The sequence below is a fragment of the Chinchilla lanigera genome, unplaced genomic scaffold (assembly GCF_000276665.1).
Source record: "Chinchilla lanigera isolate Chin_1 unplaced genomic scaffold, ChiLan1.0 scaffold00021, whole genome shotgun sequence".
NCBI classification, from domain to species: Eukaryota; Metazoa; Chordata; class Mammalia; order Rodentia; family Chinchillidae; genus Chinchilla; species Chinchilla lanigera.
The window spans coordinates 18,755,589-18,778,119 of NW_004955422.1; the positions used below are offsets into that span (position 1 = coordinate 18,755,589).

The following is a 22,531-nucleotide window of genomic DNA, read 5'->3' on the forward strand; positions in this document are numbered from 1 at the left end:
CGTTCGTTAAGGAGGGGGTGGGAGAGAGACGACGGCGCGCGACCAACCGTCGCTGCCGGGGGGAGGTGGGAGGAGGGATAGAGAAGAGGGAGCGCGCGCGCGCCGCGCCGGCTGCCGAGGCCTAGTTAGTAAGGCGGTCTTTGACCCGGGCGGGGCTGAGCCCCACAGGCCCCAAGGAAAACTTTGTTCCGTTGGAAGTCAGGGCTTCTCCCATGGTGGAATCCTCGTCCAAACCCGCGCTTGGAGGTTGCAGCGTGAGTGTCTGCGGGAACACCTGGCCTGGCGCGAGAAACCGGGACAAACGCCTTCAGGCAGCTTAAGGGCTCAAGGGACTGTGCTGGGCGGCCCTGCGGGACCTAAAAGACATCTGCCCCAAGACCTCTGTGCCATTAATTCGTTCTTTTCAATCACATTCCCTGGGGATGCGGAGGGCCTGGAAAATACTACAGATAGTGAAAAAAATCAAAATCCTTCTCTACAGTGATGGAATTTCCAATCCAAAAATAAATTACTGCTTTATGTTTGAACTTTCCCACGATAAAAAGTTTAACAAAATTAAAATTAAACTACTACTAGCCTGGCGCGTGATGCATACCTGTAATCCCAGCACTCAAGGAGGCTGAAAAATCCGAGCCCAGATTGAGATTTAGTGAGATTCTGTGTCAAAATAAAATTTTTAAAAGGACTGAGGCTGTAATTCAATGCGGAGGCCCTGGGCTCAATCCCCAGTGCCACAAAAGAAAAGAAAAAAAAAAATCTTGATTGAAAAGATGTTTCACTCTTGAGTGTTTTTTGTTTGTTTTTGTTTTTTGATACAGGGTCTCAATATGTAGCTCAGGTTGAACTCAGTTTGTAGCCCAGGGCGGCCTCGAATTTGCAGCGATCCTCCCACCTCAGCCTCCCAAGTGCTGGGATTACAGGCATGCTCCCTCACACCCTGCTGAGAAACATTTTCTATGAAATCTGAAATTTAGTTTCAGAGATTGGTGGACTGAATATTTATGTCCATCCATCCCCCCTCCCCTGCAAATTCCTAGATTGAAATCTTTTTATTTTCTTCCTTTTGTGGGTTTTTTTTTGGTTGTTGTTATGGTTGTTGTTATGTTGTTGTTATGGTTGTTGTTATGTTGTTATGTTTTTTTTGGTTTTTTGTTTGAGAGAGGGTCTGGCTATGCAGTTCAGGCTGAGTGTTTTGTTGGTTTTGTTTTTTTGTTTTTTGTTGTTGTTGTTTTGGGTTTTTTCCAGTACCAGGAATCGAACTCACGACCTTGCGTTTGCCAGGCAAGTGCTGTGCCACTGAGCTAAATCCCTAGCGCAGGCTGAGTTTGAACTATGTAGTCCAGGTGATCCTCCTGCCTCAACCTCCCAAATGCTGGGATTACAGGGGAGCAGTACCATGACCAGTTCCCTAAATCGAAATCTAGGCAGGAGATATAGCTCAGTGGCACAAGCACCTGCCTAGCAAGGTGCTTGTCCTGAGTTTGATTCCCAGTACCAAAAAAAAAAAGAAAAGAAAGAAAGAAAAAGAAATCTAACCACCAGTGTGATGGTATAGGAGCTAAGATCCTTGTGGAGTCTTCAAGAAAAGGGTTCCTGCCCTTTTAAAAGATGTTTCCAGAGGCTGCCTTGCCACTCCCACCAAGTGAGTCTTCCCATTGCCCCAGCTCAAAGAGACATCCTTCCTTAAACCTGTCCTAGTCTATTTTCTGTTGCTATCACAGAATACCACAGACTGGGTAATTCATAAAGCAAAGAAGTTATTCGGTCCCTGGTTCTGGAGGCTATGAAGTCCAAAGGCAGAGTGCCAGCGTCTGCTCTGAATCTGCAGTGCATTTAATAATGCCTGTTCATTGCATCCTAGCATGGCACAGGGCATCGGTGTGAAACACAGCACATGTGCCAGGGGAGGTGTCTCTTTCTCTTCTTACAAAGCCACTAACCCCATCATGGGTTCCACTTATGACCTCCACTAATCCCAAAGGTCCCAACTCCAAATATCGTTAATGTGTGAATTTGGAGATTACATTCACAATGCATGGGCTTTTAGGAGCCACACACATTGCAGCAAAACCTGGTTTGCCAGCCACATGAACTTCAGCAAAATTCCTCACACCTATGAGTATCACCTTCGTTACCTATAAAACAATGCACCTTATCACAGTTTTTTTTTTTAATAATGATTTTATGGTAGTAAAACTACCAATAAACTGCCAAGCATGGTGACACATGCCTCTAACCCGAGCATTCGGGAGGCTGAGGAAGGAGAATCATTGTGAATTTGAGGTCAGCCTGGGCTACACAGGGAGACCCTGTCTCAAAAATCAAAAACAACAAAAATAAAATATATATAATAAAATTATATATATATATGTGAAATGTGTAATTTATATAATAAATTTTATAAAATTTGCCTAAACTATATTTAAGTGTTTTAAGTACTCACATTGTTGTCCAAAAATTACCACCATCTCCAAAAAAATTTTACCTTCCCCAGCTGAAACTCTGTATTCATTAACTCTCCTTTGTCCCCTTTCCCTGACCCCTAGAAACCGGCATATTACTTTCTTTATGAATTTGGCTACTCTAGGTACTTCATATAGTAGAACTGTACAAACATAGTCCTTTATTTTACTTAGTATAATGTCTTCAACATTCATCCATGCTGCATGTGCCAGAATTTCCTTCCTTTTCAAAGCTGAACAATAAGCCAGGCGTGGTGGCACACGCCTATAATCCCAGCACTTGGGAGGCTGAGGTAAGAAGATTGCTATGAGTTCCAGGCCAGCCTGGGCTACAAAGTGAGCTCAAGGCCAGCCTGAACTGGATAGTGAGACCCTGTCTCAAAAAGACAAAAAAAAAAGCTGTACAATATTCCATCATATATACATTCTACATTTTGTTTTCCATCCATGTGATAGCAATACTTGGGTCACTTCCGCTTTTGGCTACTAAGGATAATACTGCTGTGAAAATGGGTGTATGAATACTGTTTGAGTCCCTGCTTTCACTTATCTCGAGTGTATACCTAAGAGTGGAGTTCCAGAATTTTCTTCTTTAATTGAAGTGTAATTTATACAGTGACAATCACCCTTTGTAGTCTACATTCCTTTGAGTTTTGACAAACACCTACAGTTATGTAACCACCACTATAATTGGTCAACATTCATCTATCTTTCACTATAGTTTTGCTTTTTCTAAAATGTCATATACGTGGAATCATATAGTAAGTAGCTTTGAGGCTAGTGTCTTTGTTTTAGATTACATAATGCATATAATATTCACCTATGTGATTGCTTGCTTGTATCAGTAGTTAGCTTTTTTTTTTAATCAATGATTGACTTAGTGTTGATGAACTACCATTTGTTTTCCCATCCCCCAGTTGAAGGACATCTGAATTGTTTGCAGTTTTTGGAGATTATGACAAAAGTTTGCATATAGGTATTTGTGCAAATAATTTTTAGTATCTTTTGGTAAATAGTCACAAAGTACAAGGTCATTTTGAGCAATAACAAGATACTAATAAAGTGTGACCATTATGTAAGGCACATAGTAAAAAGCTCAATAAATTGAGCTAATAGGAAAGTTGGATACAACATTTTATTAGAAATTAAATTAAAACAATCTATTGATAGTGCTGGAGTTATAGTTCAGTGGCAGAGAATGTACTTAGTCTATGCAAGACCCTTGGTACAATCCCAGCACCAAAAAAAGAAACCACAAATCATCTTTATCATTTTTTCTGTGCACAACTACCAGAAAATGTGCATCAGAAACACACACATTGACAGGGCTCTTTGCTGCTGAAATTGCTGGCTGTGTTATCAGGCAGTGAGAACAGGGGCTGCAGGGGCACTTCCTTTCTCTTGTAACAGCTGAGCCTGCTCTGTTATGGGGCTTCCCTCACCTATGTTTTCAGGTATCAATTCTCTATGTCTAGCTGTGATACAGCACATCCTTTTTGGAAGTACATGACGGAAGTCTTTAAATTGGAGGGGAAAGGCTGGAGGTGTAAGGTAGAAGGCTTGCCTAGTAGGTGAGAGGCCTTGGGTTCAATCTCCAGCACTGGAAAAAGAATTAGAAGGGAAGTCTGGAGGATGCTGGAGGCTGATCTTGAGCCCTTCTCCTCAGCAGGGCCAAGGCCTTGAGCACACTAGGCAAGCACTGTACCACTAAGCTGTGCTCACATCACTGATAAAGATGATCAGTGACTTCTTTTTTGATGCTAAGGATTGGACCCAGGGCCTTGCACATACTAAGTACCTTCTGTACCACCAAGCTACACCCCCAGCTCGATAAATAGTTTTCATTTAATTTGTAAAATTTTTTACTTACATTGAAATTAGTACCTCTTGAACTTTAGTATGATTCAAAATCACCAGAATGAGTTTCTAGATTTTCACCCAGAGTTTCTTTTTTGATCTTTTTGAGACAGGGTTTTACTATGCATTTTAGGCCGGCCTCAAACTCACTTTGTAACTTGGACTGGCCTCACAGCGATCTTCCTGCCTCAGCCACCAGAGTGCTGGGATTACAGGGGTGTGCCACCATGCCTGGCCTAACCCAGAGTTTCTGATTCAGTTAGTCTGAAGTGCCAGAATTCACATTTCAAATAAAGCTTCCAGGAAATGTTCATGCTGTGGCCCAGGGACCACAAGGACACATTTTGAGAGCCAATGGCAATGGAAAGATTAGGGAAAGTAGAAAGAAGAAAGAGAAAGTGTTTTTACAAGTCAGCTTTACACAGGCTCTTCAGAAACAGCCCCACATCTTCCCAGGACCCACAGAAGCCAGCATTCCTTAGGCAAAGGCTGTGCCACTTCTCTTAAAGATGAACTCTGACTGTGCCCCTCTGCTAGGATTCAGCTCAGGGGAAGGCCTCCTCCTTGGGAAAATAGAAAGTTCTTTAAATATTCACAACTCCACAAACCCACAGGATGGAATCACAGGCAGCACTAAGCATGGAAAGGGCATCAGGGAGAAGAGAGCAAGAAAGACCAGGAGGATCATAAAAAATGGGTAATAAAGCCAGGTGTGGTGGCCTGGGGCATGGGAGCAGAGCCAAGAGCCTCAAAGCCAAGGTCAACTAACGGTAAAGCCACCACCTTGTCTCAGGCAGGCGGCATAGGAGCAGTTATAGTCTGACAGCTCACCTGTTGTAAAATCAACTTTGGCAAGGATGGGCATGCCTGATGTGGTCCAGCGGGGTGGGGGATAGAGCAGTATGCTATTCCCTGATTAGCAGCAACTGCCCACAAGGGGTGCTTTGCTGGGACTGCCTCCAGGGGCCCTGTACAGTCTCAGAACCACAGCTTCTACTCCTTTAACTATGTGCCAGGCCCTGTGCCAAGCACTTATTAGTTGAGAGTTAATGAGGGTAGTCTTTTACTTTAAAATAAATCAACTTAAACCAGATTAAAAATTGTAAGGTATGGGAGGGCATACCTTATAGGGGTACAGGCTTGTTTCTTGAATTCCAGGGCAAGAGGCAACTTGACCTCAGGAAGGACCCAGACAGGGGAGCCCAGAGAAGCTGGAACTCTCCAGAAACTTTTTTTGTTTGTTTGTTTTTGGAGACAGGGTCTCACGCTATAGTTCAGGCTGCCCTTAAACTCATTTATATAGCCCATCCTGGCCTAGAACACACAATGATCCTCTTGCCTCAGCCTCCCGAGTTGGGATTATAGGTGTGTGCCACCATGCCTGGCTTCTCTAGCAACTTTTCAGTTCTCTCAGGGCATCTGCCTCATTACTCCTCCCTTGCAGACTGGCTTTTTCTGATATTCAGATGATGAGAGGAAGTAAAGTTCCCATATTTCCAAGGTTTGGGTTCAGCCACAGAAAGAAACTAAAGCTGGGTCCACTCTAATTTCTTGGGGGAAAGCAGAGTTCAGCATGAGTTGAGATCCATTTGATTCCAATCAGACATAGAGGGAAGGGAAGGGCCACACACAGAAATACCACTGCTATGGCCCCACATTATGACATCAAGGAGGAAGCGGGTCCCTTGGGAAATGTGTGGATTAGGGGTTGCCCTTGATGAAAAGGACAGAGGCAGAGAACCCGTATGTCCACCAAGCCCATTAAGAGACAAGGAGACACAAACACAATACAAAGTTCCATATGAAAATACAAGTTTAGTTTGCCAAGGTATCATCACAGCCACTCCTGCATTCCCTGTACATAGTCCTTGTAGGCCTGGGCAAGCAAGGAGGAAGGCACTCAGCTGGGAGAAGGAACAGATCTGAGATGAGGATCTGCTCAAAGGTGGGCAGGGGGCTGGCTCAAATTCTTCCGGCCCTCACCAGCGATGGGCCGGCCTCGCTCCTCCCAGATAGTGAGACCATCACAGGAGCAGATCTGTTTTGGATTCTGGAAAAGGCCAGCAGAGCGTGCAATGATGCCACAGGCCAACCTGCAGAAGGATGTAGGGTCAGAGTAGGCCCTCATCTGGTTCCGCCAGGCTTCCCCATGCACCACTGGCAGAGTACAGTCTCTTGCTGGCTGGCAACGCTCACCTCTCCCCAGAGTTCCCTGTGATCTTGGATAAGGGATGGCCTCCCCGGCCCAGGTCGTCTTCTCCCTCGTCGATAACCAGGCTGCGGCCAATCACATCCCACACCTTGGAGGGCAGACAACAACCCTCAGCCCACTGTCCTGTTGGGGAGGGTCCTCACCTTCTTTTCACCTCACCTTCAGCTGATCATCCTCTATACGGAAAATGGCTCGGCCATCAGCATCAGCATGGACATTGCCCAGGTCTCCACGGTGCTGGAATGAGACCCAGAGAGAGAGAGAAGGATCACATGAGGCCCAGCTGCTATCATCTGGCTCCCCAGTAGCTGATTCCTCTTCTTACCTCCCCAAACCACCAACTTCCCCTATGGCTACAGTCTGATTGGATCAAGGACAGCCATTGGACACTCTCCCCTTGTAAATAAATTCCTAGGCAGAATGCCAGAGTACTGGAAAGAGCCTGCTTTCCTCTTACAAGCCTGTTGCTGGCCCCACCTCCAGCCTCCACTTAGCCACATTCCTGCTTCTTTCCAAGCCTGGTTGCCCAGCCTCCTGGTGGCTCCTCAGCAGTCTTCAACTCCTCAGGCTTCAGTTGACCATGCTTGGCTTCCCTGCTCATCCCAACAGCCAGCACCACTTCCCTGACCCCAGCAACAAGGAACAAAGAAACACAAGGGGACAAAGGGCCTGGCCTGGCCCCAGAAACTGGCTCTGCCCACCTTCTTTTACAGAAAAGTATCATGGGGCTGGGGATTTAGCTCAGCGGCAAAAGCGCCTGCCTGGCAAGCGCAAGGTCGTGAGTTCGGTTCCTGGTACCGGAGAAAAACCCAAAAAAAAAAAAAAAAACAGAAAAGTATCATGACACATCTACTTAGCACCTGCTGCCACATGCTGTACCAGGCATGGCAGGAGTACAGACAGGCCCCACCCTCTAGTGCCTCAGATGTGGAAAAGATGTGCTTATGAAATAGGATGATGACAATAGCTGATGAGATTTAGGTGACAGGACCTTACTGGTGAGCCACAGAAATTACCTCTGTACAAATAAATCTGCCCAATCTGACACTTAGGCAGAAGCAGGTGCCCGAGCGTGGGCTGATCCACATGCCCTTGCTGCTAGATAACAGCACGTCGGTGTGTGCTGGGGCTGACAGCTGCAAAGAGAACGGCCTCTGCTTTATCTTATCCAGATGGACATCTGCTGCTGGCACCTAGCACTTTCTTTGTGTGGCCCTGTGTTGGGGGACTTCAACAGTAGAAAGATGAGGAGCTGGGGATCTAGCTCAGCGACACAGTGCCTGCCTGGCAAGCACAAGGTTATGAGTTCGATTCCTGGTACTGGAAAAAAAACAAAACAAACAAACAGAAAAATAGTAGAAAGATGGATTCTGGAAGAGTGTGTCTTTGGCTGGGCCAGGCTCAGGAGCAGGCTGGAGACTGTGGCAGGAGGCAGTGACTCTGCAGGGGGTCATGGAGAAGCAGCCTTTCAAGCAGGGCAGCCTTCAATATCACACCTACACTTGGGGGCTCAGCCTATAGCCTCAAGCACTAGGAGACCGATAAGGGTTTCAGGCAGGGATGGCATGGTTCCTCTGTGCTTCACAGCAATATTTCTAGTAATACCTGGGGAAGAAGGGCTGGAGGAAGATAAATAGAGAAGAGAAGGAACCTGAGGGACCATCAGGAGATATGCAAAGGACAGTCGGGCTTGGATGTAAATTCCCATACTCAGTTAAGTTCCATATGGGCAATACCATGTACTAAAAACTCTAAAGAAATTTGCCAGACATCATGGTGGCCTTGGCACTCATTTCTTGCTCACTTCTTTCTGTCTACACCCAAGGGCTTGAGCTCAATATGACTGGTGACTCTGGTCCTTTCAAGGAGAAGACATGTCATGAAACACTACTGTGTGCCACATCTCAAGGGTCCCTGGTTGTGTCTTCCATCCCTACTCTCCCCTTTCCTCCTGCTCATTTCCTGTCCATCACTTCTCAAAGTTCCCAAGGCAGACAGCCTGTAGGCAAAACGCCCATATTTACATTCTGTATAATTTACCTCCCTTGAGGGTAAGTAGCAGCAAGTGTCATTTCCCAGATTAGGTTACAGTAAGAATGTGGCTTCAGTCTGGAACACCCTCCCACTCTCTCACTCACATGCTCTGAGAGAAGCCAGCTGCCATGTGGTGAGCTGCCCTAGGGAAAGGCCCACGTGGCAAAGGACTGATGTCTGGCCAACAGCCAGGGAGAACCCCAGGCTTGCCAACAGCAACATGAGCAAGGTGGGAAGCAAATCCTCTTCATGTTGGGACCTGAAATGACTGTGGCCCCATGAGACTCTAAGCCAGAGGCATTCAGAGTCCTGCCCCATAAGAACTGTGAGCTAATGAATGTTTGTTGCCTTATACTCCTAACATTGGAATCATTTAATTTGAGGCAATAGATCATTAATACCCTCACTACAAACATCTAATTGTGCAAAGAACCAGACAGAAACCCCTCTCCAACTTCCCACGGCACAGAGCAAAAACTTGTGACCATGAGAAATGAGATAGAGCTGTCAAAAGTTAAAAAAAAAAAAAAAAAATCAGTTACATGAATTAAGAAACATATACAAGTTGAATATGGTTTGTCTGAAATGCTTGGGACCAGAGTGTTTGATTTTATTTCTTTGGTCTTTTTGAGACAGGGTCTCCCTATGCAGTTCAGGCTGGCCTTGAGCTCACTTTGTAGCCCAGATGGGTCTTGAACTCACAACAATCCTCCTGCCTCAGCCTCCCAACTGCTGGGATTACAGGAGTACACCACCTCACCCAGGTATGATTTTAGAGTTTTTTGAATTTTTGCATACACTTTACTGGTTGAACAGCCCTAATCTGAAAATCCAAACTCTTAAGTGAGTTTCACTCAAAATTTCAGATTTTGGAGCACCTGGAGTTTGAATTTTCAGATTACAGGGATATGCACCTTCAGATTACAGGGATATGTACACTACGGGTTCATTGGCTTTGTGTTAGAAGATTGCAAATTTCATATCATTATGAAATAGAAAATAGTCAAATAGAAAATAAACAAAATAAACACAAAGTCTGGGAGGACATAAAAACTAGCTGGCAGTTTCCCAGCATCAGGAACCAAAACCTACCCTGAGACTGTATCACCAAGCACAGGGGGGGATCACACCCCTAGAATGGAGATGCTACTACTTATATGAGAAGCCCTTACGTTACATGAAATTATTGAGAGGGAAGGGAATCCTCTCTTCAGTGGCTTCCAAACCACGGGAAGACATCAAGGAGAAAATCTCACCTTAGTGTTAACAAGTCTTTAACACTTCACTAATGTCCTCTCCTCTCCACTTTGACAGAGACAAAGCAGGCCTCAGTCCCCAGGCCTCTGAGGTCAGTCTCTAGCAGAGCTTTAATAACTACCCCCCTTTTGGGGAGTCCTTTCATTGATTTATTTTGATAATGATCTTCCTTTTATGGCTAGAAGTGCTGGTTTTTCATGTAGGCAGTAATACCAAGCTTTGATTTATTTTGATTGGACTGGGCATTGACCTAAGGGCCTTCACACTGAGCTACATCCCCAGACCTTTATATTTTTTATTATTTTGAGACAGGATCTTGCTAAATTGTTAAGTTGCCTGGGCTGGGCTTCAACTTCGTGATCCTCCTGGCTGAGCCTCCCAGAGTGCTGGGATTACAGGCATGTACCACCACACCTAGCTTCAAATTTCTCATTAAAAATAAATTTACCTCAGCCAAGGCAAGTACTGTGTACTATATTTGAAGCTACTTGGGAGGCTCAGGCAGGAGGATTGCTGGAGCCCAGGAGTTTAAAACCAGCCTGAAAGCCAGGAATGTTGGCACATACCTGTAATCCCAGCAGTCAGAAGGACTGCAACAAGTTCAAAGCCAACGTGGGCTACCTAGTAAGTTCAAGGCCATCCTGAACTACAAAGCAGGACCCTATCTCTTCAGTGACAGGGGAAAAAAAAGACCAGCCTGAGCAACATATAGTAAGACTCTATCTCAATCAGTCAGTCAACAATCTACCTTAATGATATGAAATGAGGTCTTGATTTACTTCAAAGTCATAAGAAGGGCCAAGTATATAGAAGGAACAAAACTGATCTTGAGCTGGTAACTTGGACCAAATCATTAGGACACAGGAGTTCAAGATACTTATTCTTCTACTTCAGAATATGCTTGAAACTGTCCCATGATAGATTAAAAAGTAAATAAATAAAAACAGCCAGATTTACCTAAGGTCATATCTAAACTGTACCAATAAACTTAATTAATTAAAAACAATAAAAATAAATTTACCTAAGGAAACAAATAAGTGAACTTAAATGACTGAGCAATGAACAACACTAGTTGTACTCAAATAAGGCAAAAATCATCAAGGTAGCACATGAAGATGGGGCAAGAATTCTCTGGTGAAAAATGGAACTCCAAGGCTGGGGGAGAGTAGTGCCAGAAAAGGCATTCTTAGTAAAATCTTCCACTTCCACAGCCTCAGATCTTGGGAGGTGCTTTCCCTCTGCCTGTGCCCCTCAGAATGGGTCAGGTACTCATTCTGGGACCCCAGGGTTCCTACCAGGCTTCTCTTACTGCACCACAACCACAGGATTTGGTGATCTCCCTTGCTAGACTGTGAGCCCTTGGGCTGTGCACTGTTGTAATCCCAGGACCTTGATTGAGGAAAACATAATTAAACATCTCTAAGCTGAACAGATCAAGCGAAAAGAAAAGGCTCCAAGAGCTGCTTGCCCTGTTTCTGAGAACCTGGATTCTCTCTCTGCCTAGCCCAGCCCAACACTTACCCGGTCAGAATCTTGAGGGCCCCCATGAGACGTTCCATCAGGGTTAAAGTGGTCCCCACAGCTAAGGAGGAAAGGCAACAGATGGATAACCAGACAGCAGCTCAAAGGCCAGGGCTCTTCTCTATTTATATTTGTGTCATTCACTCATTCATTCCTTCAACAAACAGCCCTACTCCATGCCAGGCCTTGGGGAGAAGGCACCAAGAAGGATCAGGTGTGGGTAAAGCCCTCAATGAGTTTTTAGTACAAGAGAAGCTCAGATGAGTAAACAACTAATGATATCATAGCAGGACAAAACCCTGACATAGGGATCCTTCCCTTCTATGTTCAAGAGTTGTCTTCTAGCTCAGAGGCAGTCAAGTGGTTCCTGGCAGGAGCCCAAGTCAGATCTTAATTTGAATTCCCAGCTTTATCTTTTTATCCACTGGGGCCTTTTGTAAGTCATCTAACCTGCTTGAGCCTCAGTTTCCTCATCTGTAGACTGGGTCTGTGTTATATGCCTCCTGGGTACTTGTGAGGACCATATGTAAAAGCATGTAGCTGAAGGTGCTATGAGGAAGACTACAGATAACTTACCTGCTGCAGTCCCTTGTGAGGTCACCATACTGATGGACATGGAGCCCATGCAAGCCAGGCTGCAGGCCGTCAATAGTTCCCTCGATGAGGCACTGCTCAGGGTTCAGCTGTAGGAAGCGCACCACCCCCTGCACAGGGCCAGGGCCTCCCAGAATGGCCACTGCTGCCCCCAGATTCTCTGCAAGGTATTGGACCCTTAGCCTGGCTTGCCACCTCAACCAGCCCTCCTCCATTATCTCCTCGGAAAGGACAACAAAAAGAGTCTCATATAACTTTCACCCCATTCCCAAAGCCACTCCAAACCAGAGCCTAAGAATATCATTGTTAGATTTGTACCAACTCTAGGTCAATCCCTCCCAGATAGGTCAAGTCATGATGATCACTCACGAAATTGACTGCTGCCCATGCCTTTCAGTACAGCCTGCCGCCCGGTACCTTCCAGGAGGGCCTGCACCTCCTGGCTAGGCAGAGTGGTCTGCACTAAGACCATCTGATTCTCCAACTGCACCTCTACATCCTGGACACCTGGGAGAGAGAAGGCAGATGGCAGCAGAAGGTTGGCACCCTGTGCTGGCAACAGGAAAGAAAGACAGGAATCTCATTCCCACTAATCTTCTATGGCCGGAGCTAAGCATGGAAGCTGCCTTCTAGCTGTGTGACCTTGAGTCCTCTTAACCTCTGCTTTACATATAAAGTGGGGATAATAGCCAGCTCACTCTCAGGATTTTTGTCTTTGTTATATACCACATATTATTCATAACTGTGAGGGTTTTTTTCTTCTTCCAATACCATGACCTTCATACTGAACTATCCCTCACATCCTCTGCCCTTTATTTTTTGAGACAGGGACTTCCTGAATCACTAAGTCACTCAGGCTGGGCTCAAATTTATGATTCTCATCGCTTAGTCTTTCAGAGTGCTGGAGTTATGGGTGTACACCATCAAGCTCGGCTTATTTATAACTTTTGAGATATTGAAAATTCTTCTTAAAATGTTTTTATAAAAGCTGGCTATCCATGGCAGCATTACTGATAATAGCTGAAAGGTGAAAACTTGAAGGCTGATCAACTGATGACAGTCAAGTAGTAGCATCCATATGATGATCTATTAGCCATAAAAAGGAAGTATGGATACATGCTACAACATGGATGAACCCTAAAACAGTTATGTAAAAAAGTCATAAAAACCCACAAATATTATATGAAGCTATTTATATAGAAAATGTCCAAAACAGGCAAATCTATAGACAGAAAATAAATTAAGGGCACAGGTGGGGGAATAGGAAGGTGATAACTACCAGATACAGGAGTTAAGAAATGATAAAAATATAAAATTCATAGTGGTGACAGCTGTAAGACTCTGAGTACACTAATTGCCATGTAAACTTTATTTTTTTAAATTTATTTTTATTAGTACATGTTTGCAGTACATAATGCTTACCATCATTGTGGGGAGTTGGTACATGCACATAACACATTTCTTTTTATGTCCCATTCCTCCTCCTCTGCCTCTGCATGTACACTTTTTTTTTTTTTTTTTTTTTGTCTTTTTGAGACAGGGTCTCCCTATGCAGTTCAGGCTGGCCTTGAGCTCACTTTGTAGCCCAGGCTGGTCTTGAACTCGCAATGATCCTCCTGCCTCAGCCTCCCAAGTGCTGGGATTATAGGCGTGTGCCACCATGCCTGGCCCTTGCATGTATACTTTAAATGAGTTTTATGGTACCTAAATTGTATATCGATAAAGCTCTTATATGCATGGGGTGGGGGGACTATCTCATCATCCTGAGAACTGGCACTGACTAAGAAAGTACCATGGACCAGGCCCTCTTTGACATATTTTACCTATACTGACTCATTTGATACCATAATGCTGCAAGTTAAGTGCTATTATTTCTATCTTACAGGTGGGAGAACTGAGGCATAGAGCAATTAAGAAACTTGCTCGAAGTTATATTTTAGTAAGTTGTGCAGCAGGAAACCCCAGGTAGCATAGTTCCAGAGTGTAAGTACTTAATTCAGACATTCTGCTCACCCCAAGAAGTAGGCTCTTGCTCCCTGACTAGGCTGGGACCCCACATACACACACTTATCCTATAGCAGCTCCCACACCCTCTGAGTGACCCACTATGCAGAGCATAGTTCTGTTTTACTCGCTAGGCTGCTAGTTCTGCGAAAGCAGAACCTCTGTGTGGTCCACAACACCCCATCTACACAAGCCTGTGGGATGATTCTTACATACTTTTATGGAAGACTCTCAGCTGGCATGGTAGTACATACCTGTAATACCAGCACTTAGGAGGCTGAGGCAGGAAGTTCATGAGTCTGAGGCTAGCCTCAGCTACATAGCAAGTTCAAAGTGAGCCTGGGCCACTAGAGAGGCCCTGTCTCAAAAAAATAATAATAATAAATTAAAAATAAAGCTAGGGGTAGTGTAATCTCAGCACTCTGGAAGGCTGAGGCAAGAGGACTGGAAGTTCAAGGTCAGCCTAGGTAACTTAGTAAGACCCTATCTCAAAAAAATAAAAAGAGGAATGGGGATATAGCTCAGTACCAAGGCCCTGGTTTCAATCCCCAGAATTAAAAAAAATTTTAAAACCTCACATAACTAAAGCCATATTACCTAAGGTATGGCTTAAAACAACCACAACAACAATAAAATCTCCCAAAAAAGCAGGCTTTTATGCAGCACAAGCACCTGCCTGGCAAGTGTAAGGTCCTAAGTTCAATAAAAACAAACAAACAGGCTTTTACATGAAAAAGCTACTAGAGGGGAAACTGAGGCAACAGGGAGCCCACAGATGAGGTCTCTGACAGGTCAGGAAGTGGTGAGAGAACAAGCCTGAGTATGTTTTGCACACACAGCAGATAAGGCTTCCTGATGGCCTGCTCTTAGCCAAGGTGGGTTTCTGGTCCCTGGGGGCTACCAAGAAGGGCTGATTCTCTGCTCCTGAAGTGGAACGTTCAAAGTAGAAAGCACTTTGTAACTATGCCCAGCCTAAATTCCTGACCCGCTTCTCAGCCAGAAGACTGGTTCCTCAGTGAAGCAGATGTTCAGTTTGGCTGATGAACCTCTGACAATGGCCAGGTCAGGATCTGGTTAGCTCAGGGCCTGGTAAGAGAGGCCAAAGGAACTGCAGGGTGAGTGACAAGGGTGCAGGGGAGTGAAGCTGGATCTGGGAACTCCTCTAATTCAGGAAGAAGATTAAAGAGCTTTTTCCCAAGGCCCCAGGCAATTCTCACTCTGTGCCTTCTAGAAACTGTGACTTCCCTGCCCAGCCCATGACAAAGCCAAGCTGGTTCCAGTGACCCAGACCAGAAAACAGAGTCACCACAGGTCTCTTTCTGGTGAGGAAACCTGCTGAGGGCTGAAAACTGCCCTACATCCAACAAAAGTGCAGCTGTCTGCTGTCCCAGCAGGAATGTTTTACCAGGAAATCTTTAATTAGAACACTCCACTGTAAGTAGAATGGCTCAATCTCCACCCAACCCCTCTACCCACCACTCTAAAACATAGTCTAAACAAACTCAACTTCAAGATCTGTTCCCTCACACTTTCTGTGAAGCAGATCACCTGTAAGCCCTTCCTCTGTTCTTTCTCTGAGATGTACTGGGCTCTCACTAAATGCCCAAGACTCTGCTAAAGTATTTTATACATGTTAACAAATTGGTTCTTCAGGACAACCCTCCAGGTCTCTATGTGGCCCCATGGAAGCTATCATCATCCTGCAGAAGCAGCCGGGCATGGTGGTACACGCCTGAGGCAGGAGGATTGCCAAGAGTTCAAGGCAGGCTACATAGTGAGTTCAAGGTCAGCCTGGGCTACATAGTGAAACTCTGTTTCAAAAAACAAACAAACAAAAATTTAAGCTTCAGAAACGGGCACAAAAGGTAATATCCATGAAATCTTTGTGCCAGTAAGTGGCAAATAGTTTGGGTTTTTTTGTTGTTGTTGTTTTTCCAGTACCGGGAATCGAACTCAGGACCTTGCGCTTGCCAGGCAGGCGCTGTGCCGCTGAGCTAAATCCCCAGCCCCGTGGTAAACAGTTTGAATTTCAACAGATCTGACTCCAGGGTGCAGCTGTCTAACCACTACATGTTTCTAATTCCATGAAGTGTTCTGTGAATGCCAGCTTGGTTACACTTGCACGCCCATCTTTACCTGAGCACAAGGGTGAATCTTCTCCCTAAAATGCCCCCAGTGTCTGACCCATATCTGTGGAATGACTGGACAAACATGTAGCAGTACTGATGTCACCTGTTCTTAGTGACATGCCAATGGCTCTGCCTTTCAGATCTTTCCCATTGTGCCATGTCCCTACATACCCGCAGGTCTTTTAAGAACCAGAGCTACCTAAGATTGGAGCCAGAGTTGTCTGCTTTGTCAAGATTGTGCTGTTTCCCAATTAAGAACAGTGTCTGTGTTCCACAAAAGGAGCTTTACTCTGACTACCTCCTCACTCTCCAGAGCGTCTGGGGCTCAGGCCAGCACAGGGACAGGCAGAACCAGCAGAGGGCTCTGGCTGGGCAAGTGTGAGACCTGCACTCTAGGCCCTGCTTCTGGGTCTCTGTGTGACTCTGAGAACAGTTCTCTCACTCTCTGGGTATCGGTTTCTGCGTGTGTAAAGTGGATGTAGAGCTAGACTGAGATTTCCATGGTCCTTCCCAGAGGTATCTGAACAGGCCGCAGAAAGGTTAATTCTGCTCTCACCTGTCACCCCTTGTAGAGACTTGAGCACCGCGTCCACGCAGCTCTGACAGGTCATCTGCACGGCGAATTCCAGCTGCAAGGGCGGTAGGGACGGCAGTTGTGGGCTGGGGTCTTGTCTGATGCGATCACTCCAATGTCTGGGACTTGCCCACGTGACCCCTCTTCAAGTCCCTTCTTCATTATGTATCATTATTCCGGGACCGTAGTTTTATTCCCATCCATCCCCTACTCTCACGCCAAGGGTCCTGCTGCCCGAGCCCCTCAATTTCACACCGTTGTCCCTGGCCCGCCCCAGGTGCCCGCTTCTTCCCAAGATAACGATCACCCCAAGGGCGGGGGCTGTGACCGGCGAGGCTCCACACGAAACCTCCATTCTCACCGTGCACAAGGCCCCGCGCTCCCCCGAGTCCGAAGCCATCCTAGACCAAGTCACCAGCTCGCGGAACACAACTGCAAGAGTCCAGTGGACAACCCAGAGCCTGCTCGCCGGAGAGACAGAGCCTCGGAAGCCACCCTTTGCCCGGCCTCCTGGCGCGTGCGTACGCCTGGTCCTGGGCGTACTTCTACGGGGCAACCGGAAGGACTGCGCAAGCGCACTTGGGCCGCCGGCCCTCGTTGCCTTAGCAACTGTTTGGCGTCCTTTGCCCGAAGCGCTGGCGTGGAGTGCGCCAAGATGGAGGACCAGAAGCCTGGGTCTGAGCTCGAAAGGTTTTACCACCAGTTGCTGAGTCCACTGTCTCTTTTCCCGCGCAGGGCGACGCCCCCAGAGCCCCAGAAGCACCGCCCAGAGGCAGTCTTGAGATGGCAGACTATATCGCTCGCTAAACTGAGAGTGGGTCCTCTGTGCAACCAAGTGGCCAAGCTACTGGCTAGTAGCGGGCTGACAGCGCGCGTGTCTCCCAAGGAACGACTCCGTCTCACTGAAGTCATCCTGAACGAGTTGAAGTGCAGCTGGCGGGAGCCTCCTGCCGAACCTAGTCTTAGCTACGGGAACAACGTGAAGCTGCGGAAGCGGCTGGAGACCTACGTCCTGCTCAGCAGTGAGCAGCTCTTCTTACGCTACTTGCACCTGCTGGTGACCATGTCGACCTCTAGGGGAGTCTTCACAGAGTCAGCCATCCTCACCCGGTTGGCTGCCAGCCTTGCCAGGGACTGCACAGTGTTTCTTACCAGTCCCAAAGTCTACCGTTGCCTGCTCAAGGATTTCCAGGCCTTGCTGAAGATAGAACAGGCCCATGGCAACGTGGGCAAGCTGCGCCCCGTCTGTCCCCCTGGGACTTTCAAGTTCTGTCCCATCCCCTGGCCTCACAGCACTGGCTTCGGCGAAGTGCCATGCTCTAGCCTCAATCTGAACTACCTCATCCAACTTAGCCGCCCACCAGAGTTTTTCAGGGAGCCTGAACTGGATCCAGTGAAAGAATTAAAGTCCATCCCTCAGCTGAAGAGTAAAAGGCATCTTCACTGGCTGCCCTCCATCAGAAAGGAGAGAGAAATTGACTTGGGTTCGTCAGAGATGGTGTCACTACCCAGCCACTCTGTGACTCCCACCAGTGCAGCTTCCCCTCCCTCCTTTCCTCTCTCCTCTCGGCTCCAGAGGGCCCAGTCCATGCCTTCTCTTCGTGAAGGCTGGATGCTGGCAGATGAGCTGGGCCTTCCTCCACTCTCCACTCGCCCCTTGACCCCATTGGTTCTGGCTCCAGAGAGCAAACCAGAGCTGACAAGGGACATTGTGGCTGAGGATCTGAAACAAAAGATAAAGAACATGAACTGGGAGTGGACTCATTATTCACCATTGGACTCAGGCCTGCCCCGACTCCTGGGGGCTGTGACTTGCCGTCCAGCTGCTGCACATCGCATGGTAGAGCTGCAGAAAATGTTGAAGAGGTTCCAGGAGGAAGAGGTCTCTGGGCAGTGGGATCTTCAGCTCCCCAAATCACCTCCATTTCAGCCACAGCCAGTGACCTTTACTTTGAAGCTAAGAAATCAGGTTGTGGTCCAAGCAGCTGCCGTGCAGCTTTCTGATAGAAACTTTTTGGACTCTTTCCATGTTGAGGGGGCAGGAGTCCTGTATAACCACCTAGCTGGTGAATTGGACTCCAAAGCCATTGAAGAAATGGATGTTGATTACTATGTTGCCAATAGCATCAAGGAAGTCTACAAGGAGTTGATGAGTTGTGTCTCTACTAACCACCTCTGTTTTGACCAAGAACCCCTAGTTGAAGCTGCAGCAGAGAAGGACTGGTCAACCTTCCTGTCCTCAGCTTTTCTACGCCAAGAAAAACAGTTTCAAATAATCAACCCTGACCTGGTTGGACTTTACTCCCAGAAAACAAACACTTTGGAGTCCAACACTGAGAAGGTAGCTTCTTTCACATCGCCCCAAGCAACCAAAGCCTGGGAGAAGCGGTCAAATAAGGCCTCCTGGAGGAGCTGGTGGAAAAGCACCTTGTCTATGGAAGACTACTTCAAGCACCTCACAAACCAAGAGACAGATTTCCTCCATGTAATTTTCCGAATCTATGAAGAGGATGTTCCTGTAGAGGCACCACCCCCTGTCAAAGAGACCCTAGAGATTCAGCGTCCCCCTCCCTTGATAGAAGATGAAGAACCAGACTTTGTGCCAGGAGAGTGGGATTGGAACACAGTGCTACAGCACAGGCTACTAGCTGGGAGCCCCAATATCTTGAGCCTGCAGAAGCGTCTGGAACAACTGTGGTCCATGCTTGAGGTCCCCAACAAGGCCCGACTGGACATGGCCATTAAGTACAGCTCCAATGCCCGTCTGCAGCAGCTGCCATCACTAGTGAAGGCCTGGGAGCAGGCTATGAAGTCCATTCAGCTGCGTGAGATATTGCTGGGGAGACTGGAGGGGTTTGAGCAACAAGCCTCCAACCCCAACCGTTTCTTCCAAAAGACTGACTTGGACCTAAGTCACCTCCTGGAGCAGGATCAGTTCCGCAGCTATGTCCACAAGCAGCTCAGTCGAATGGAGCCTTCTTTGATTTCCCTTCTAGAGGAGATTGAGCTAATCTTTGGTGAGCCAGTGACCTTCAAGGGCCGGCGCTACCTGGACAAGATGAAGCGGGACAAAGTGGAGATGCTGTATTGGCTCCAACAGCATCGACGGATTCAAAATCTGATCCGGACCCAGAAGACCTCCCTCCAATCAACCCTGTCCAGAAATAACAGCAGCAGGCCTTTAATTGCTCCTGAGAATAGTCCCACTAGCCTTTAACCAAGCCCAGTATCCTCGAAACCCTTTCTCACCCGCAAACACCCATTTATGACAACAGCTTTGCACAATACAACTAAAATCTCATATCTAAAGAACTGAGATGGTCCCTTGGAGTTTATTGTAATGGAAAGCTCAAACAGAAGGAAATCATGATCTTTGGAACAGTCCAGTTTAGTATTCTTATCTCATAACATTAAACTGATGGTTAGACACTGGGCATGGTGGCACATGCCTGTAATCCCAGCACTAGGGAGGCTGAGACAGGAGGATTGTTGCAAGTTCAAGACCAGCCTGGGCTACAAAGTGAGCTCAAGGCCAGCCTGAACTGCATAGTGAGACTGTCTCAAAAAAAAAAAAAAAAAAAAGAAACCAACCAAACAAACAAAATCGATGATTAGAGACCCAAATCAAAAGGCTCAATGGCAGAATAGTTAAAAGCTAGGGCCCCAGAGTTAGTAGGTATGGGTTCAAATCCTGGCCATGAGATCTTGGGTGAGTTACCTAACTTCTCTGCACTTGGATCATCATCTGTCAAATGAAAGAGCTGGATCCAGGTTGTCACTTCTTTCAGTTTTGCACATTATTGGTAGGGCTGAAATTTTTAATTAAATGCATTTAAGCCAGGCTTGAGACCTTATCTCCAAAAAAAAAAATCTTGATGCATTGACCCTTGATTGTGCCTGCTTTTGTCATAGGATGCCCCCTGCTACTACTGGCCTGGGGACTCAGGCTGGCTCCATGTACTACTATACACAGCTTAAGCATTGTAAGAGGATGTGTGCTTCTTCAAAGTTGGCAGCTATTGTAAGATCGGGACATCATCTTGGAGCCCACTTAAACTGTTAGATGTTGAAGTGCTCCATCATATTCTAATAAGTATCCAAGCTCATTTATAATGTTCTTGGTAGATTTCAAAAAGGGTAGTATTCCATTAACAGCAAGTCTCACTTGTACAGTCTAAATATTGCTCAAGTTCCCGGTACCAGAGAAAAACCAAAAAAAAAAAAAAAAATGTTGAATAAATATTGCTCAAAATATCCTCTGATTGTGTTAAAAGTTGTCATCCGAGCACAAGTAACCATCATACAAATTTGTTCAGCTACTTCTTTATTGGGAAAACTGAAGTTGATGGTTATTAGTCCAAACATGAACAGAACTGCCAATGGGTAATTTTTGAGTCAATTGGTAATGGGCTAGCAGCATAACCTATGAAGAAGCTTGCTGAACTTTCAGGTCTTGACAGCCAGAGAAGAACGTAAATGCAGCGAACAAATTTTTTCCAGACCTTTTCTCTATTGCTTATTTTTGCATATAACCCAACAGTGACATGGAATAATATCTCCTACCCAAACCCATAAAATGATGCAATTTGTATTGAAGTCAGTTCTGAGTCTGTGTCCTTCATTTTGATTGGATATAGAATGGTGGCTGTTACAACTATCGTTGTTCCAGTTTCAATCATTTTTCAGCAAGGCTCAGTGGCAGAATAGTTAAAAGCTAGGGCTCCAGAGTTAGTAGGTATGGGTTCAAATCCTGGCCATGAGATCTTGGGTGAGTTACCTAACTTGCATATAACCCAACAGAGTTTGCAAGAGTTTCAGAGTTTGCTTTAATACCTACAAAGCTTGTATGGCTTCATACATCCCCTGGAAAAGAACATATAGGAAAACAAACCTGGAATCCCTTCCTTGAACTTCCAATGCCATTCTGGAGTTTCATCTTTCTTTTTTTTTTTTTTTTTTTTTTTGGGTAGCGGGGGGTTGTGGTGGTAGTAGGAATTGAACCCAGGGCCTTCACACTGAGCTAATCTCTAACACTTTCTATCTTGAGACAGGCTGTCACTAAATTGTTAAGTTGCCCAGGTTGGGCTATAACATGCAGTCCTTCTGCATTAGCCTCCCAAGTGCTGGGATTATAGGTGTGTGCCACCATGACTGGCTGGAGCCTCATTGTTTCATCGTTTATCTTCAGGTCGCCTAATGTCTGGTCCTTCCGTGTCTAACTCACACACGCTGAGAGGCCAAGGCAGGAGGATAAAACTTTTGAGCTCAACCTGGACATTCTAACAACTTTGTGAGGTCTTGTCTCAAAAAACAAAAAAGAGCTGGAGGCGTAGCTCAGTGTGAAGTCCCCTTTCTGTACACTTGAGGAAAAGGCAGTATTTTAGCTGTGTTGTAAAAATAGCTTTGACCTCATAAAACCCCAGAAAGGGACTAGAGGACCCTCTTCATGTGTTTGTTTTTCTAAAAACAAAGGAGCAGGGATGAAAGTAAAGGCAGAAGTGAGGTTCTGGTTGAGGTAGTAAGATATGCTAGGACAGGGGCAGAAGGAGAGGGGGAAGGGTGGCTGCCTAGGAAAGCTTGTTCATTTATGAAGTTAAAGGGCAAGCCAGAGGTAAAAGTACAGCTTGGAAAAACAGTGGATAAATCTGCCAAATGGTTATCTAGTTGCCAGTCAAGCAGACTGGCTCTGGTGATCTGGCTGCTCTGGGAAGTTGAGACATACAGAACCAAGTATCAAAGGGCACACAGGTGCTTGTGGGGCGGGGGTAGAGCCCAGGTATACGGGACAACACTAAACCACTAAACTCACAGGCCTCATCCCCTCCTGCCCTAGGATTTTCTGTCAGGCCACTTTTATTTTGTACTATCATCTTCCGTAAATTGACCC

The 22,531-nt window shown here is 46.2% G+C and overlaps 2 protein-coding genes across 5 annotated transcripts; one reads left to right on the forward strand and one right to left on the reverse strand.

Moving 5' to 3' along the window:
* Nucleotides 1-6,114: 6,114 nt before the first annotated feature.
* Nucleotides 6,115-17,174, reverse strand: Ccs (copper chaperone for superoxide dismutase). Of its 4 annotated transcripts, none has more exons than XM_005384387.2 (8): nucleotides 17,006-17,171; nucleotides 16,627-16,699; nucleotides 12,307-12,444; nucleotides 11,920-12,097; nucleotides 11,344-11,404; nucleotides 6,691-6,768; nucleotides 6,516-6,619; nucleotides 6,115-6,369 (listed from the first exon to the last, which is right to left on the reverse strand). In XM_005384387.2, the coding sequence occupies exons 1-8, from the start codon at nucleotides 17,042-17,044 to the stop codon at nucleotides 6,282-6,284; spliced, it is 759 nt and encodes a 252-aa protein (XP_005384444.1). In that variant the 5' UTR covers nucleotides 17,045-17,171; the 3' UTR covers nucleotides 6,115-6,281. The 4 variants fall into 4 exon arrangements, with proteins under 4 accessions (XP_005384444.1, XP_005384446.1, XP_005384445.1 ...); XM_005384389.2 differs by having other exon boundaries at nucleotides 6,115-6,412; nucleotides 17,006-17,169; XM_005384388.2 differs by lacking the exon at nucleotides 17,006-17,171 and adding an exon at nucleotides 14,927-15,027 and having other exon boundaries at nucleotides 6,115-6,412; nucleotides 16,627-16,696.
* A 106-nt stretch (nucleotides 17,175-17,280) lies between these two features.
* Nucleotides 17,281-19,960, forward strand: Ccdc87 (coiled-coil domain containing 87). Its single transcript, XM_005384386.2, has one exon. It carries the CDS (start codon nucleotides 17,300-17,302, stop codon nucleotides 19,859-19,861), a length of 2,562 nt encoding a protein of 853 aa, XP_005384443.1. The 5' UTR covers nucleotides 17,281-17,299; the 3' UTR covers nucleotides 19,862-19,960.
* Nucleotides 19,961-22,531: the final 2,571 nt, after the last annotated feature.

Bases quoted from the DNA above. Each gene is read 5' to 3' on its own strand.
- Ccs (XM_005384389.2), bottom strand. From the start codon at position 17,044: ATGGCTTCGGACTCGGGGGAGCGCGGGGCCTTGTGCACG. The intron at 6,769-11,343 runs GTAAGTGTTGGG...GTCTCATTCCAG, and splicing joins GCCCTCAAGATTCTGACCGG to CACCGTGGAGACCTGGGCAA. The intron at 6,413-6,515 runs GTGAGCGTTGCC...ATCCTTCTGCAG, and splicing joins ACAGGGAACTCTGGGGAGAG to GTTGGCCTGTGGCATCATTG.
- Ccdc87 (XM_005384386.2), top strand. From the start codon at position 17,300: ATGGAGGACCAGAAGCCTGGGTCTGAGCTCGAAAGGTTTTACCACCAG.